General features: G+C 39.3%; 1 protein-coding gene across 2 annotated transcripts in view; it reads right to left on the bottom strand.

Annotated features, from left to right (window-relative positions):
• JMY (junction mediating and regulatory protein, p53 cofactor) overlaps positions 1 to 19,072 on the bottom strand; it is a 75,728-nt gene that overhangs the window by 11,101 nt on the left and 45,555 nt on the right. For both annotated transcript variants that reach the window (XM_021084482.2, XM_021084484.2), the window contains 3 exons: positions 17,415 to 17,501; positions 1,884 to 1,979; positions 380 to 974 (listed from right to left, as the gene is read on the bottom strand). In XM_021084482.2, the coding sequence (XP_020940141.1) occupies positions 380 to 974; positions 1,884 to 1,979; positions 17,415 to 17,501 (778 nt within the window). The remainder of the gene's footprint in view (positions 1 to 379; positions 975 to 1,883; positions 1,980 to 17,414; positions 17,502 to 19,072) is intronic.

Raw genomic sequence — 19,072 nt, 5'->3', positions numbered from 1 at the left:
ACCAATGTTATCCTGATCAGATGTCCTGCCTTTTCTGATGTAAACAGCTTTCTTGCATTTCTGAGATTTAAAATCAGATTCTAACACAAAAGGAGCCAACTAATTTTTATTGCCAAGTAGATTAGGTCAGAAGATATAATTTTAAAAACATGCCTAAGAGCTCAAGAAGGTACACATTTCTGTGTCTGTACACATTTGCTAACGTGGATTGGTGGGAATTCTGTCATGCTAAGACCTTTGAAAACCTGTCTGCTATCAAATAATTCCAAAAATAAAGTGTTTAAAAAGCTTTGTAATGTCCTAAGAAATAAAGAGTCCTTTGATTCTATGCCTCATTCAGTCAACAGCTGAACACAGAACTATCCCTTTTTTAACTTACCTCTTCTCCTCTGCAAACCTTCAGCCGTCTTTTTGAGCTTCTTCCTGGCGCTGACCAGCTGGCTGCTGTCAAAGAGGTGTGCTGAGGGGGCACTAGCAGACTTCGGAATCCTCTTCTCATTGCCCCCTACTCTGGGCAGACCTTTCTCCAGTGTCTCTGGGGTGCTGTCCTTACCAACAGGCAGAGGTGGTGGCGGTGGGGGAGGTGGGGGTGGAGGCGGTGGGGGAGGTGTTGGAGGAAGAGGTGGTGGCAGTGGATCTACACTAACAGAACCTGATTTAAGGTCAATATTATTTAAAAGAGGAAGCGATACAGTGGGAGGCAGTTCAGAGGTAACACCACTGAGAGGTAATAAAGTGGCTTCAAGTTGTGCTAATGAATTATCTTCAAGTTGTGTGAGGCTCTGAGCTTCTGTTGTCTGTGACGACCGGAGCTTGCCTTTTCCTTCCTCCACTTCCTCGCTTTTCTCTACCTGTGGAGCTCCTGGCAGAGAGTGGCACTGGTCTTCACAGGACACGGGACTGGCTGCACTTCTTCTTCTTGCATGAGCAAGTCGCAATCTCGTTGATTTAAGTATGACTTGGCCTGGGTACCTCTAAAAAATCCAAAATTAAATTTAGCTGGTTAGGTTATATTAAAATAGGCTTTTTGACTTTTCAGATAAAATATAGAGAACCTAAATACAAAAATGTAAGACCTTTCAAATAATCATCATCAAACCTTTGCCCCCTCTTATTCAATTAAGAAGTTAACTGTTCAGAATTACACGAAAAAAAAATTTTAGTGAACAAAATTACTCATTTAAATACAAAAACAGCAATGTAAAATACAAAACAAATCAAACACCTGCTATTAGTATGCAGAAAGCTTAAAAAACTATTCTTAGTTTCTTAATACACTTCCAAGTGCTTGCTGATAAAAACACTAACACTAATATTCTTTTTAAAGGGGTTACGTGGCATTTTAAAAAGCTCTGAAAACAATATATGCATCTTATGATAAAAGAGGAGAAAGAATAAAATTTGTTGGAAATAAATAAAATTTGTTGATACACAGAACTCTCATTCTTTTCTATGGTAAAACGTAGCATAATGCATTTTCTAGCACAACATTTCTTAATATAAGGCTTATCCTTGTTTAAGGACCCCATGCCCACCCACCCGCATGCTTGAAATGGATAGTTATATCCATTATAACTAATGTTATAATAAACTCAAAAGAATCTAGGCTTCCTAGTGGTCCTGACCTATAGCTCTGAGGTTCAGAGCTAAGCTAGGATTCAATTAAAAAGGACTGTCATGACTGTAACTGTTTTCTAAATAACAAAAAGAAAACTGAGTTTTCCTCGTACAAATAAATCTAACAATTGGAATATATATGTAACTGTTTAAAAAGAAATTGGATTGCAATGATCTTTATACAACTACAGATGTGATAAATTCACTGAATAAAAAAATAGAAAAAAAAGCAATGAAAAATATTACACTGATCATATTTTCATTACCTGTTTAAAGGTTCGAAGTCTATCCAGTGTTTTCTGTCTTTCTTGGCTAACCCAGGCACTTTTTCTTTCTTCTTCTTCATGTAACTTTTCTCTTTTCTGGTTTAAAAAAAAAAAATAGTAACTCCATTATGTGTCCTATTAATTTTATCATTAATAGTAAAAAGAAAAGTTTTCCCAATATTATAAAATGGATCACTCCAAACAATGATGCATTAGCAGTGTTTTATGGCATGAAACATTAGCAGTTTTTTAACAGAAATGATATTGCTGTTTGACTTTTTGCATCTACTCCCAACTAAAGGCTGTTTATAAAGTAAAATATTTTCTCTAAACTAAAAAATGTTTCATCTTTGGGGGTTTTAGCTTAAACAATTTTATTTTGGTAGCACCCACTGCATGTGGAAATTCCCAGACCAGGGATGGAACCCAAGCCGCAGCAGTGCCAATGCCAGATTCTTAACTCACTGCACCACTACAGAACTCCCATGGCTTAGTCTGCAATACTTGCAGCTGCCACAAGCCGTTAACTCAAATAGTTGACATTAAAATAAAAAAATAACTACTTGGTCACTAATTTATATATGGGGGAGTTCCTGTTGTGGCTCAGTGGCAATGAACTAGACTAGCAACCATGAGGATGCGAGTTCAATCCCTGGACTCTCTCAGTGGGTTAAAGGGATACAGTGTTGCTGTGAGCTATGGTGTAGGCTGCAGATGTGGCTCGGATCTGGCGATGCTGTGGCTTAAGCCAGTAGCTCTGATTTGACTCCTAGCCTGGGAACTTCCATATGCTGTGGGTGTGGCCCTAAAAAAGCAAAAAAAAAAAAAAAAGAACAAAAAAGTAAAAAAAAATTATATATGGGTTAAGCCTGGTGGTATTCTATTACGGAATCTATTCCTCTTGCCACAAATTTAAGTGTCTTAATACCTCATATCATTTTTTTCCCACCCATTTCCCAGTCTCAAACCTCTTTCATTTTGTATTCCCAAGCTGGATTAATAGTCCTACCACCCACTCAATGCTGGCCAAGTTTAAATTCCTCTTTCCAAAGGAAAGAAAGTGGTTCTCAGCGTTCTTGGTGTCTCAGTGGGTTAAGGGTCCATTGTTATTACTGCAGTGGCTTGGGTTGCTGCTATGGCTTGGGTTCGATCCCTGGCCTTGGAACTTCCACATGCCGCGGCCAAAAAATAAAACATAAATAAAAAAAAAAAAAAGAAAGAAAAAAAGTAGTTCTTAGCAGGGGGATAAAGAATAGGAGTTGTGTTTTTGACAACCATACTACTGAAGATGACTAATATGTAGCTGCCAATTAGGGAATGTATTGAAGAGCAGCAAAATGCCAAGCAGCTGCCCAAAGGGATGTAATTATGGATCGGTTATGTCTTGGTGAGGTGGACTGGAAACTTTCTATGTTTATCAGCCCCTTGGACACATGGTCAGGGTGGGACAAGGGAGGACGAAGATGAACATTCTTGCAACTCTTCTTACGTCAGGTCAAGAAGATAGATCTCTTCCCGTTAGAGATTTCTCACTGGGAAGGTCTATGAATTTGCAAAGGCAAAACAGATACAAAGTCAGGCATCTCAGTAACAGCCCCAGATTGCTATATAATCCTAAAGGTTTCCAGGTGGGAAATTAAGACATGACCTGAGCTCTTCATTTAAACAACATCAAGGTCCCGTGGAGATCCCTCATTTAGAGAGGAAAGCTCAGAATGGCTCAAAGACACAGTGAGGCAGGAACTTATCCCAACTTCTCATCCCTACTCTATACTCAGTTCCATTCACACAGCTGGAATGTGCAGCTCTCCAAGCTGAGCCAACAGAAGGAAAGGAAAAAAGTCTTATATGTACATCTGGTAAAACCCCCTGGAATTCTGAGTGAGCTTTCAGCTTCACACTGGATGGGATACATACCATGATACTCAGGGAACAAAGGAGCTTCCTAAGGCTTGTAGAGTAGCACTCACTGAGATGAAGAGATTTTTCTATACTTAAGAGTACATTATTGGAGTTCTCACTGCAGCTCAGTGGAAACAAACCTGACTAGTATCCAGAAGATGCGGGCCTCGCTCAGTGGGTCAAAGATGTGGCACTGCCATGAACTGTGGTGTAGGTCACAGACACAGCTCAGATCCTGTGTTGCTGTGGCGTAGGCCGGCAACTATAACTCCGATTTGACCCCTAGCCTGGGAACTTCCATATGCTGCGAGTGCAGCCCTAAAAAACAAAAAAATAAAGAGTACGTTATCTAATGGATATAGTACTTGAGAAATAAAACAGTAATCTAAGAGATACTCAGCGTTTTCAAACAGTGAATCTGCATCTCTAAACATATTATATAAATAGTCAAATATGAAGTTCAGGAATAAAAGTGATTAGTCATATTGCTGGTCTGTCAGTTGGTATATCCACAGTTAGACCTTACTATGATCTAAAAGATGCCAAGTGGAAAGAGAAAAAAGTTTCAGACTTGAAGCATGAACTGATTAGCTTGTATGGGCTTTTCACAGAGCATACTATTGTATTTAACAGCATAATAGCAAGAAACACACAGGCCTGGGTTGAATATCAGTTCCCCCCACACACCCTCCTTTGCTATCTGGGAGAGAGTCATTTAATGAAGATCATTTACCTTTGGGGGTAAAGGTACTTACTGGTGACACATGGTGTTTTGAGTTTCTAACATTCTGCTTATTGCCTGGTTGCTGGTTGCATGTGTATGTTTTTTTTTTTTTTTTTTTTTTTTGTCTTTTGTCGTTGTTGCTATCTCTTGGGCCGCTTCTGTGGCATATGGAGGTTCCCAGGCTAGGGGTTGAATCGGAGCTGTAGCCACTGGCCTACGCCAGAACCACAGCAACGTGGGATCCGAGCCGCGTCTGCAACCTTCACCACAGCTCACGGCAACGCCGGATCGTTAACCCACTGAGCAAGGGCAGGGACCGAACCCGCGACCTCATGGTTCCTAGTCGGATTCGTTAACCACTGCGCCACGACGGGAACTCCTGCATGTGTATGTTTATCTTGTGAAAATTAAACACTTATGAGTTGTATTCTTTTCTATAAGTGTGTGTGTGTGGTTTAAAACTAGATTTGAAAAACAATAATTTGGAGTTCCTGTCATGGCTCAGTGGTTAATGAATCCGACTAGGAAAGATGAGGTTGTGGGTTCAATCCCTGGCCTCACTCAGTGGGTTAAGCATCCAGTGTTGCCGTGAGCTGTGGTGCAGGTCGCAGACATGGCTCGGATTCTGCGTTGCTGTGGCTGTGGTGTACGCTGGTGGCTACAGCTCCAATTAGACCCCTAGCCTGGGAACCTCCATGTGCCGCGGGTGCAGCCCTAGAAAAGACCAAAAAAAGAAAAGAAAAAGAAAAAAAACAATGATTTATTTTTATCAAAGCCAACGTTCATTTTCTTCTAGCTTTGCATGTTAAAGAATAGATAATGGATTCATTCTTCCTACATGAAGTATTTCACCCAAGCTAGTATTACGCAAAATTATATGGCAGATGACATTATCTTTGAGATTCCCTCAAGTGTCAATTTCCTCAATTTTTGGCCATGCCTGAAGCATGTGGAAGTTTCCAAGCCAAGGACTGAAACCAAGCCACGGCAGTGACCACGCCAGATCCTCAACCCACTGTGCTACAGGGAACTTCCTTCATGCCTCTTATTTTAATGTTTGATTTAAAGACATAAGATTCTTACTTACAGCTTATGGGTAGTTTACTGTGCCACTTAAAAAAGAAAAATTTTAAATATAGAGTGATATGGTCATGTCAGTATTTGTGCTACTAATGAAATATAAATTACTGGTGTGGACTAATCTAAGACATGTGTCTGAAAAAGTTACTATAAGGGTAATATATTGCAGGCATGATGAGATAAAGCAACAGAGGGTGTAGATGGGTTTAAATGCACTTTTTAAAAAAAGTGAACAAATGATCTCACCAAACTGTAACTAAAGGGGAACTTTCTCAACTTGATAAAGGACAACTACAAAAACCCTACAGAGCTAACATCATACTTAATCACAACAAATTAAAAAGCTTCCTACGAAGACCAGGAAAAGACAAAGAAGTTTCCTTTCACCACTCCTTTTTAGCACCATACTGGAAGTCCTAGCTAATGGAATAAGAAGAACAAATAAGAGGTATTCAGATTGCTACAAAAGAACTAAGCTGCCTTTATTTGTATATGACATGACTGTCTTTCGAAAATATGAAAGAAGCACCAAAAAAACTACTAGCACTAATAAGCAATTTAAAGCAAGGCGGCAGGATACAAGCTGACACATAAGTCAACTGCCTCCTAATATAACAGCATTGAAACACAGGAACTTGAAATTAAAACCTTTTACATTACCACCCCCTCAAAAAAAAAGAAGACAGATAATTCTACAACTCTAATACAATGTATACAAGATCTATAAGGCAAACTATAACTCTTATAAAAGAAAGAACTAAGTGAAGCAATAGTCTTTCTTTGTTCACATATGAGAAGGCTCAACAGGTATCAATTATTCCCAACTTGTCTACAGATTCAATGCAATCATAAGCAAAATCTCAGCTATTTATTTTTTTTGTCTTTTTAGGGCAGCACTCGTGGCATATGGAAGTTTGTAGGCCAGGGGTTGAATCAGAGCTCCAAATGCCAGCCTACACCACAGCCATAGCAACACCAGAGCTAAGCCATGTCTGCGACCTACACCACGGCTCACAGCAAAGCCAGATCCTGAACCCACTGAGCGAGGCCAGGGATTGAGCCCATATCCTCATGCATACTAGTTGGGTTCATTACTGCTGAGCCACAATGGGAACCCCTCAGCTGTTTATTTGTTGTTTGTGTTTATCAACAATCTGATTTGAAAGTTCACTTGGAGAGGTAATAAAACCTAGAACAACAGAACAGAAGGCCCACATAAATATAATCAACTGGTCCTTAACAAGGAGTAAAGGAAATTCAATGGAGAAATGGTAGTCTTTTCAGCAAATGCAAATGGTGCTACAGTAACTAGGCATCCACATTTAAAATAGAAGACAGGAAAAAAAAAAGTTTAGTCTTACACCCTTCACAAATATTAACTTAAAATAGATCACAGACCAAAATGTAAAATGTGAAACTATGAAGCTCCTGCAACATAACACAAGAGAAAAACTGGATGACTTTGGGTTTGGTGATGACTTTTTAGATACAATGCCAAAGGTCTATGAAACAAGGAACTGATAAATGGAACTTAATTCAAATGAAAAACTCTGCTCTGCAAGAGATACTGTCAAGGAATGACAAGGCAAGCCACAGACTGGGAAAAGGTATTTGCAATAGACATATCTGAAAGTGGCTGTTATCCAGAATGTACAAATACCTCTTTCAAAAACTCAACAATAAGAAAACAAGTGACCTAATTTAAAAATGAACATATTGGAGTTCCCGTCGTGGCGCAGTGGTTAACGAATCCGACTAGGAACCATGAGGTTGCGGGTTCGGTCCCCGCCCTTGCTCAGTGGGTTAACGATCCGGCATTGCCGTGAGCTGTGGTGTAGGTTGCAGACGCAGCTTGGATCCCTCGTTGCTGTGGCTCTGGCATAGGCCAGTGGCTACAGCTCCGATTTGACCCCTAGCCTGGGTACCTCCATATGCCGCGGGAGCGGCCCAAAGAAATAGCAAAAAGACAATAAATAAATAAATAAAAATGAACATACATCACTAAAGAAGAGGTACAAGATGGTAGATAAACATTGTGAGAATATGCTCAACATCATACGCCATTAGGAAACTGCAAATTAAATAACTATGAGAGGGAGTTCCTGTCATGGTTCAGAGGTAACAAACCTGACTAGTATCTGTGAGTATGTGAATTCGATCCCTGGCCTCACTCAGTGGGTTAAGGATCTGGCATGGCTGTGGCTGTGGTGTAGGCTGGCAGCTGCAGCTCCAATTCGACCCCTAGCCTGGGAACTTCCACATGCTGTGGGTGCAGCCCTAAAAAAGACAAAAAACAAAACAAAACAAAAAAACTATGAGGTAACACTACACACTTATAAGAATGGCTAAAATCAAAACACCAACACCACTAAATGCTGGTGAGGATGTGGATGAACTCTGAACTCACTGCTAGTGGGAATGCAAAATGGTAGTTAGTTTCCTACAAGGCAAGCATACTTCTCCCCCACCCCCCCAAAAATCCAGCAATCATGCTCTTTGCTATTTATCCCAAAGAGTTGAAAACTTAATGTGCACAAGACATTATCAGCTTTATTCATAATTGTCAAAACTTGGAACCAACAAAGATGTCCTCCACTAGGTGAATTGGTAAATAAACTGTGGTACATCCAGACAATGGAGTATTATTCAGTGCTAAAGAAAATAAGCTACCATGCCATGAAAATACATGGAGGAACCTAAGTGCACATTACAAGTTAAATACGCCAATATGAAAAGACTACATACTGTATGATTACAATTAGACATTCTGGGAAAAGGCAAAATAGAAGACCAGTGGATGCTGAAGGGATCAATATGGTAGAGGAGTAAGACATGGCACTCACCTTCTCCCCCTAACGCATCAAAAAACCCCATCTACATGTAGAACAACTTACACAAAACATCTACTAAACACTGGCAGAAGACCTTAAATCTCCAAAAAGGGCAAGAAACCCTCCACATAACTGGTTGGAAAAGGAAAAAAGAGAGAGAGAAAGGAATCAGGACAGGACTAGCACTCCTGAAAGGGAGCTGTGAAAGAGGAAAGGGACCCATACCCTGGGAAGCCACCTAACTGATGGGGAGACCAACCGAGATGCAGGGACCTCCAATCCTCGGAGAAAAGCACAGCAGCTGGACTGAAGAGGGCAAAGCAGAGAGAGAGCCCCAAAGACCATTGATACCACATCCTAAGACACCACAGCCTGAGACACTCGGGTGGGGGCTGGACACTGAGACTCAGGCTCTGGAGGTCAGTTCCTGGGAGAGGACTATGGTTGGCTATGTGGAGACAGCCTGAGGGGCTAGGGAGCAGTATGCCATGGGCTGGGGAATGGAGAGCCACAGCCGAGGGAACCCAGGAGGAGGTCTGGGCCCACAGGAGAAGCAAGGCACCACTGGTGGAGGGTGAGAAGGGGAGGGGTGGACTGCCATAAAATATTTTACCTTGAGCACACATGGACTCTCAGAGGGTGGGGCACCTCCGGCACAGGATATGGGTGGCTGCACACCTCTTGCATGGGCTAAGCACAACATGTTGCATCTTGTGTGGTCTACAGGCAGCAGGTGCAAACCACAGCAGTCATCTCAGACACCAGAGGTAGGTGTGGCCCACCACCACTAGGGGTCAGTGAACAGTCACCACCTGCGGCCCCAGTCACCTCAGGCTGGCACAGACGAAGGCACTACAACTGAGCACCACCCATTGTTGCTCTCACTTCCTTGGGAATGCACACACCCTGCTGCTGCCACTGCCAAACACTCTGGGCACCGCCTACACCTGCCTGAGGATCACTGTCACATCCCAGGGCATTGCAACTAGGAGCACCCTGTCTGACCTCCTGGCAGGTCCTTGCCACTGTAAAGGACCCAGCAACCAGACACTGGCTACTAGGCCTGCTCACTGCCTCCATCTTCCTGGAAGCACACTCAGCACCCTATCATGGGGATAACAGCCTGCACGTACTGAGCAAAGAGACACCAAAGCAGCCCTTATGCCAAAAATAAACATTAAGCCCTCACAAAATACCCAGGGGTGCTCTTGCATATAGAGTCCTCCAAGACTACAGGAGTTGTTTTCCCTAAACTCACAGAATAAGAAAAATATAAGCAACATGAAGAAGCTCAGGAACCATACTATTCCCAGTGAAAATAACAGGAAAATTCCCCTTAAGGAGCAAATGGTGAAACAGACCTCTGCAGTCTGACAGAGTTCAAAAAGGAGATAGTGAAAATACTAAAGGAATTAAGAGCAGATATGAACAGTAGTGCAGATTACTTTAGAAAGGAACTAGAAAATGTAAGGAGGAGCCAAGAAAAATTAGAAAATCATTTGCAGAAATGTGAGTTGAGTTAAAGCCACTGAAGAGCAGAATGAATAATGCAGAGGAATGAATTAGTGACTTGGAAGATAGACTAATGGAAATCACTCAATCAGGACACCAGGCAGAAAACCATATGAAAAAAACATGAAAGCAATATAAGAGATCTATGGGACAATATAAAGTGGGCCAATCTATGCATAATAGGGATTCCAGAAGAAGAAAAAGAAAAGGGGATTGAAAATATATTTGAAGAAATTATGACTGACAACTTTCCAAATGTAAAGGAAACAAATTATCAAGATATAGGAAGCAGAGAGGGCCCCAAACAAGTTGAACCCAAACAGGCCCACACCAAGTCACACTATAATAAGAATGGCAAAAGTTAAAGAGAGGATTCTAAAAGCAGCAAGAGAAAACCAAAGGGTTAATTATAAGGGAACCCCCATAAGGGTATCAGCTGGTTTCTCTACAGAAACACTACAGGCCAGAAGAGAGTGGCAAGATATATTCACATTTCTAAATGGGAAAAATTTGCAACCTAGAATACTCTACCCAGCAAGAGCATCATTTAAAATGCAAGGAGAAATAAAGAATTTCTCCAACAAACAAAAACTAAAAGAGTACAGCAATACTAAACCCATTCTAAAAGGGCTCCTCTAAATAAAAAAGTAAAAAGAATTAAGATGGAGGAAACCAACTGGAAAGCAATCACTTAAATAAGGTAGTATACAGATCTAAAAGGGAAAAAAAAACCCTACTGTATATAAAAGCAATGATAAAACAAGGAAGAGCAAAAGAATAAACATGAAGATGTTCAAAAAACACTTTGAAATAATAAAATGTGGGGAAGGAAAGTAGGAAAACCTAGACTTTTTTTTTTTTTTTTTTAAATGTGTTTGAACCTATATGACTAGCAGACTAAATCAAGAAGATATAGGAAGGGGTTACACACTTTAAAAACAGGGCAACCACAAATAAAAACCAAACAATACCTTCACAAACACTGAAAAGAAGAGGACACAAGCATAAAATAAAAGGAAACCATCCAGTAGTTCCCACTGTGGTGCAGTGGAAACGGATCTGACTAGTATACATGAGGATCCAAGTTTGATCCCTGACCTCACTCAGTGGGTCAAGGATCCAGTGTGGTCATGAGCTGTGGTGTATGTCACAGATGTAGCTCAGATCTCATGCTGCTGCAGCTGTGGCACAGGCCAGAAGCTGTAGCTCTGATTCAACCCATAGTCTGGGAACTTCCATATGATGTGGGTGTGGCCCTAAAAAGCAAAAAAAAAAAAAAAGCAAAAAAAAAAAAAAAAAGAAAGAAAAGGAGAGGAAATCACTCAACCAAAAAAGGAAAGGAACAAAGGAGAAACATAGACTCAACTGGAAAACAACATTTAAAATGGCAATAAATGCATATTTATCAATAATTACCTTAAAGGTCAATGGACTGAATGCTCCAATCAAAAGATACAGAGTGGCAGAGTGGATAAAAAAACAAAAGCCTACAATATGCTGTCTATAAGAGACTCACCTTAGGGCAAAAGACTCATAAAAACTGAAAGTGAGAGGATGGAAAATTTCATACGAATGGAAAAGACAAGAAAGCAGGAGTTGCAATACTATCAGACAAAATAGATTTTAAAACAAAGGCCATAAAGGAAGACAAGGAGGAACACTATTTACTGACAGAAGGACCCATTCAAGAAGAGGATATTATACTTGTCAATACATATACTCCTAATATGTGAGTACCCAAATACATACAACAAATACTAACATACATAAAAGGAGAAACTGATCGGAATACCATAACAGTAGGAGAATTTAACACCCCACTCATATCAATGGACAGATCCTCCAGACAGAAGATCAATAAGGCCACAGAGATCCTAAATTACACAATAGAAAAGTTGGACTTAACTGACATTTTCAGGACATCACATCTAAAAAAAACAGAAAACACATTCAAGTGCACATTGAAGATTCTCAAAGAGTGTCCACATACTAGGGCACAAAACTAATCTCAACAATTTTAAGGGTACAGAAATTATTGCAAATATCTTCTCTGACCACACTGGCAAGAAACTAGAAATCAACCACGGGAAAAGAAATGAGAAAAAAGTGACTACATGGAAACTAAACATGCTACTAAATAAATCAATGGGGCAATGAGGAAATCAAAAGAAATTTAAAAATACCTCAAGACAAATGATAATGAAAACACAACCCTTCAAAATCTATGGGATGCCACAAAAGCAGTTCTTAGAAGGAAGTTCAGAGTGATACAGGTCTTCCTCAGAAAAGAAGAAAAATCTCATATCAACAACTTAACCTACCACCTAAAAGAACTAGAAAAAGGAAAAAAACAAAACAATACAAAATAAAAACAAAGAACACCTGAAGTCAGCAGAAGGAAATCATAAAGATCAGAGAGGAAATCAATAAAATAGAAATTCAAAAAACAATAGAAAAAAAAAATCAATAAAACCAAGAGCTGGTTCTTTGAAAGGGTAAATGAAATTAACAAACCTAAACCACTGGGACATAATCAAACCGACAAGCTTTTGCACAGCAAAGGAAACCATAAAAAAAAAAAAAAAAAAAAAGACAACTTATAGAATGGGAGAAAATAGTTTCAAATAATGCAACTGACAAGGGCTTAATCTCTCAACTATACAACTTACACAACTCAACAGCAAAAAAGCCAACAACCCAATTGAAAAATGGGCAAAAGACCTGAACAGACATTTCTTCAAAGAAGATATACAGATGGCCAACAAGCACATGAAAAAATGCTCAACATCCTTGATTATTAGAGAAAAGCAAATCAAAACTACAGTGCGGTACCACCTCACAACAGTCAGAATGGCCATCATTCATAAGTCCACAAATAACAAATGCTGGAGAAGGTGTGGAGAAAAGGGAACCTTCCTACACTGTTGGTGGGAATGTAAATTGGTACAACCACTATGGAAAACAGTATGGAAGTACCTTAGAAAACTATACATAGAACTACCATATGACCCAGCAATTCCTCTCTTGGGCATCTATCTGGGCAAGACTTTCCTTGAAAAAGGCACATGCAACCACATGTTCTTTGAAGCACTATTCCCAATAGCCAAGACATGGAAACAACCTAAATGTCTATCGACAGACAATTGGATTAAGATGTGGTATCTATACATAATGGCATACTACTCAGCCATAAAAAAGAACACAAGAATGCCATTTGCAGCAACATGGATGGAACTAGAGACTCTCATACTAAGTGAAGTAATTCAGAAAGAGAAAGACAAATACCATATGATTTCACTTATATCTAGAACCTAATATAGGGCACAAATGAACCTTTCCACAAAAAAGAAAATCATGTCCATGGAGAACAGACTTGTGGTTGCCAAGAGGGAGGGGAAGGGAGTAGGAAGGCCTGGGGATTTGGGGTTAATAGATGCAAACTACAGTCTTTGGAATGGATAAGCAATGGGATCCTGCTGTATAGCACTGGGAATTATGTCTGGTCACTTGTGATGGAGCATGATAATGTGAGAAAAAAAGAATCTATACATGTAGGTATGACTGGGTCACCTTGCTGTGCAGCAGAAAATTGACAGAACACTGTAAATCAGCTATAAAAAAATCATTATAAAAAATTAACAAACCTCTGGCCAGACTGACCAACTAAGAGGAAAGAAAGAACTCAAATATAATAAGAAATGAAAAAGGAGACGTCTCAACAGATACTGCAGAAATACAAAAAACCATAAGGGAATACTATGAACAATTACATGCCAACAAATCTGACAAACTAGACGAAATGGACAACTTTCTAGAGACAGCCTGCCAAAACTGAATCAAGAAGAGATGGATCAATTGAACAGACGAATCACTACCAATGAAATTGAATATGCAATAAAAATACTCTGTACAAACAAAAGTCCAGGATCAGAGGGCTTCAGAGACGAATTCTAACAAACATACAAAGAGGAACTTATACCCATCCTTCTTAAACTTTTCCAAAAGGTTGAAGGAGAAGAAATAATCCCAAAGACCTTCTATGAAGCCACAATCATCCTAATACCAAGACCAGACAAAGATACAACCAAAAGAGGAAATTATAGGCCAGTATCTTTAATATCGATGCAAAAATACCTAACAAAATTTTAGCCAACCGAATCCAACAACATATAAAAAAGATCACATACCACAACCAAGTGGGATTCATTCCAAGTTCACAGGATGGTTCAACATATGTAAATCAATCAACATCATACACCACATTAAGAAAAGCAAAAAACCACATGATCATCTCAAAAGATGCAGAAAAAGCATTTGACAAAGTCCAACATTCATTCACAATAAAAACTTTACCAAAATGGGTAATAATAATAATAGCCATTTATGACAAACCCACAGCCATTATAATACTCAATGAAGAAAAGCTGAAAGCCTTTCTACTCAAATCTGGAACAAGGCAAGGATGTCCACTTATAACACTTTTTATTCAACATAGTATTGGAAGTCCTAGCCACAGCAATGGGGCAAACAAAAGAAATAAAAGGTTACCTAAACTGAAAAGAAGAGGTAAAACTGTCCCTCTATGCAAAGGACATGATACTATATATAGAAAACCCTAAGGACTCCACACAAAAACTATTCGAACTGATCAATGAATTCAGCAAAGCAGCAGGATACAAGACGGACATTCAGAAATTGATTGCATTTCTGTATACCAACAATGAAATATTAGAAAAGGAATATAAAAATACAATACCTTGTACAATACCTTGTAAAATAGCACCCCAAAAATTAAATACCTAGGAATAAACCTGACCAAGGAGGTGAAAGACTTATATCAGGAAAACTACAAAACATGAATCAAGGAAATTAAAGAGGATGCAAAGAAATGGAAAGATACTCCATGCTCCTGGATTGGAAGAATTAATACCATTCAAATGGCCATACTACCAAAAGCAGTCTAGAGATTCAAAGCAATTTCTATCAAATTACCCACAACATTTTTCACAGAACTAGAACAAAAATTTATATGGAGCCATAAAAGACCTAGAATTGCCAAGGCAATCCTGAGGAACAAAAACCAAGCAGGAGGCATAACTCTCTCAGACTTCAGATAATATTTCAAAGCTACAGTAATCAAGTCAGTGTGGTACTGGTACCAAAACAGACATACAGACCAATGAAACAGAACAGAGAAAACCCAGAAATAAACCCAGACACCTAGGGTCAATTAATGTTCAACAAAGGAGGTAAGAATATAAAATGGGAAAGACTCTTCAGTAAGGTCTCAGACTCAGCTCAGATCTGTCCAGTTGGGAAAACTGGACAGCTGCATTTAAAAAAATGAAGCTAGAACACACCCTTGTATCACGCACAAAAATAAACTCAAAGTGTCTTAAAGACTTAAACATAAGACAAGACACCACCAAACTCCTAGAAAAGAACATAGGCAAAACATTCTCTGACATCAACCATACAAATGTTTTCTTGGGTCAGTCTCCTAAGGCAATAAAATAAAAACAAAAATAAACCAATGAGACCTAATCAAATTTAAAAGTTTTTGTGCAGCAAAGGAAACTATTAAGAAAAAAAAAAAAAGACAACCTAGGAATGGGAGAAAACAGTTTCAAACAATGCAACTGACAAGGACTTTATCTCCAAAATATACTAGTAACTTATAAAATTAAACAGCACAAAAACAAAACAAAACAAAAACAAAACAACCAAACAACCCAATTGAAGAATGGGCAGAAGACCTGAATGGATATTTCTCCAAAGAAGATATACAGATGGCCAACAGGCAAATGAAAAGATGTTCAACATCACTAGAGAAATGCAAATCAAAACTACAATGAGATACCACCTCACACTGGTCAGAATGGTAACAAGTCAACAGGTGTTCCCGTCGTGGCTCAGTGAAAATGAATCTGATTAGCATCCATGAGGATGCAGATTCGATTCCTGACCTCACTCAGTGGGTTAAGGTCCTGATGTTGCCATGAGCTGTGGTGTAGGTAGCAGACTCTGCTCAGATCTGGCGTTGCTGCGGCTGTGGTGTAGGTCAGTGGCTACAGCTCTGATTAAACCCCTAAACTGGGACCTTCCACATGCCATGGGTGCAGCCCTCAAAGACAAAAAACAAAAACAAAAAAATCCAAAAAAGACACAAGTCAACAAATAACAAATGCTGGAGTGGGTGTGCAGAAAAGGTACCCCTCCTTCGCTGTTGTTGGGAATATAAATTGGTACAACCATCATGGAAAACAGTGTGGCGGTACCTCAGAAAACTAAATATAGAACTACCATATGATCCAGCAATCCCACTTCTGGGCATATATCCAAACAAAACTTTCATTTCAAAAGATACATGCATCCCTATGTTCACTGCAACACTATTCACAATAGTCAAGACTTGGAAACAATCTACATATCCATCCACAGATAAATAAAGAAGGTATATATAAACATAGCGGAATGCCACTCAGTCATAAAAAAGAATAATGCCATTTGCCACAACATGGATGGAACTAGAGACTCTCATACTGGATGAAGTCAGAAACAGAAAGACAAATACCCCATGATATCATTTATATCTGGAATCTAATATACGGCACAAATGAACCTATCTACAGAAAAGAAACAGACTCATGGACAGGGGGAACAGGCTTGTGGTTGCTGGTGGGGAGGCAATGGGATGGACTGGGAGTTTGGGGTTAGTAGATGCAAACTATTGCATCTGGAGTGGAATAAGCAATGAGATCCTGCTGTATAGCACAGTGAACTGTATCTTGTCACTTGTGATATATAACATGATGGACGATAATGTGAGGAACAAAATGTATAGGTATGACAGGGTCACTCTGCTGTACAGCAGAAATTGACAGAACACTGAAAATCAACTATAATAATAATTAAAAAAAGATCAGTGGTTGCCAAAATTTATAAATAGGGGGAGCATGGAATTGTTAGAGCAGTAAAAATTTTCAGTATATTACTGTATGGTGATTTCATGTCATTATGTATTTGGCAAAACCATCAGAACATATAGCACAATGAAGTTGGCCATCTGTATCTGCAAGTTCCGCATCCTCAGATTCAAACAACTTCGGACTGAAAACACTCAGAGGGAAAAAACACAGAAGCACAGAAGTTTCACAAAAGGAGAATTTGCCTATTGGCAATTAGTTTCATAGCATTTACATTGTATAAGGTATTATAAGTAACTAGAGATGACTTAAACAAATACAAAGATGTGTGTAGACTGAATTCAAGTACTCTGCCATTTTACAGAAGGGCCTGGAGCATCCAAATTCTGATATTGAGGAGGAGGTGTCTTGGAACCAATTTCCCAGCGGATACTGAGGAATGATTGTACAGTGACCTAATGTTACCATCTATCTATAACATTCTTATAAATTTTATTCACTTTGAGGTATGTAAAATTCAAAGTTTTATTCTAAGACTTTAAGAGTGCAAACTTACGAGCTGTACTGTGTGGTGGGTTCTATATTCATCTTCACTCTGAAGGCGCTGCTGGAATTTTTCATTGTGTTTTGCAATACAAATTTCCTATAAATACATGAAACGTATTTCAATATAAGTGAAATTTAAAAGACTCCAAAATTTACATAAGTCAAACTTTAATCTTAACATACATCTACCCAGCAAAGTATCAAGTAAGCCACCTCTGGTTTCTCATCTGGAATACTGAAGCAGCATAAGCCAAATAATCAGAATCTTAAAAGACTCTTCTGTTAAATTATTTAATATCTCTAGGATTCCTGATTTCTCCCCTTTTTTGGAAGGGAATGGATGGGGGCAGAGTAGAGCAAAAGGGGTAGTCTCTTTCTACTCTGAAGACTGTGGCCAGAAGATTCCATGCATTACCATACTCTTTGAATATGAGTATGGTAATACTCATTTTGGGGTGTTCCCTGGTGGCATGGTGGGTTAAGGACTTGGCATTATTATTGCAGTGGCTTGGGTCACTGCTATGGTGAGGATTTGATCCATGGCTCAGATATGCTAAAGGCATGACCAAAAAGAAAAAAAAAATTAGTTTCGTTAAGTCATCTCCGATGAATTAAAGAACATGATTTTGCCTAGACTGGTTTAAGCAATACTATGAAATCTGACTCTCCTGGTCACAGACTTCAGAGCTAAGGAGACCTTAAAGACTAGGAAGTATGGTAATAGTATGCTACAGGTATGCTAATTCTAATCACATGAAAATAATATTAAGTAGGAGATACATCCTCTTTACAAAGTAATTTTATCATCTAGCACCTTTCTTGCAGCACCACACTGAGCCGTCATCTCCTCTGAGTCCTTCTGGATAAAAGGATTACCATTAGTTTCCAACACTATCAAAGCTACATCAAAAGATCACTCTTCTAACCTGATACAAATCATATAATGAATGACCTTTTAAGCTAGGAAGCTGTTTTTTAAAGCATCTCTTTTATCTCCTTCCTATCTTCACCCACTCTTGGTTAACTCTGTTGCCTAACAAGTATTGATCATGAAATGAACCTGTCCAGGGGAGTCTTCAAGGGAGAAAATGGCATGATATAGTGATATGATGACTCAGGCTTCGAAGTCACACAGACCTAGGATAGAATCCTCTCTTTGGGAGTTCCCATCATGGCGCAGTGGTTAACAAATCCGACTAGGAACCATGAGGTTGCAGGTTTGGTCCCTGCCCTTGCTCAGTGGGTTAAGGACCCAGCGTTGCTGTGAGCTGTGGCGTAGGTCGCAGATGCGGCTGGGATCTTGAGTTGCTGTGGCTCTGGCATAGGCTGGCATCTACAACTTCGATTAGACCCCTAGCCTGGGAACCTCCATATGCCACGGGAGCAGCCCAAGAAATGGCAAAAAAAAAAAAAAAAAAAAAAAAAAAAGAATCCTCTCTTTGACCATTACCAGCTGCTTTTTCCTTGGGTGATTAATGACTGGAAGCCTTAGTTCCCTTGGTTATAAAATGAAGATTCTTGTCTACAATTCCTTATCTAGAACAGAGACCAGGTATGTTTGGAAATTAACATTTTTTGACGTTAAAAAAGGTGATATGTTGCACATGCTGTTTATTGCCCAGTAACTCCAGGAGGATGTGAAGCAACATCCTATAGAGTGTATTACTT

The sequence above is a fragment of the Sus scrofa genome, chromosome 2, assembly GCF_054392235.1.
Source record: "Sus scrofa isolate SSC_HxYL_T2T_F1_AM1 chromosome 2, Sscrofa_HxYL_maternal_Yorkshire_Landrace_v2.0, whole genome shotgun sequence".
In the NCBI taxonomy this organism is placed as follows: Eukaryota; Metazoa; Chordata; class Mammalia; order Artiodactyla; family Suidae; genus Sus; species Sus scrofa.
This window is presented reverse-complemented; position numbering and strand designations above follow the sequence as displayed.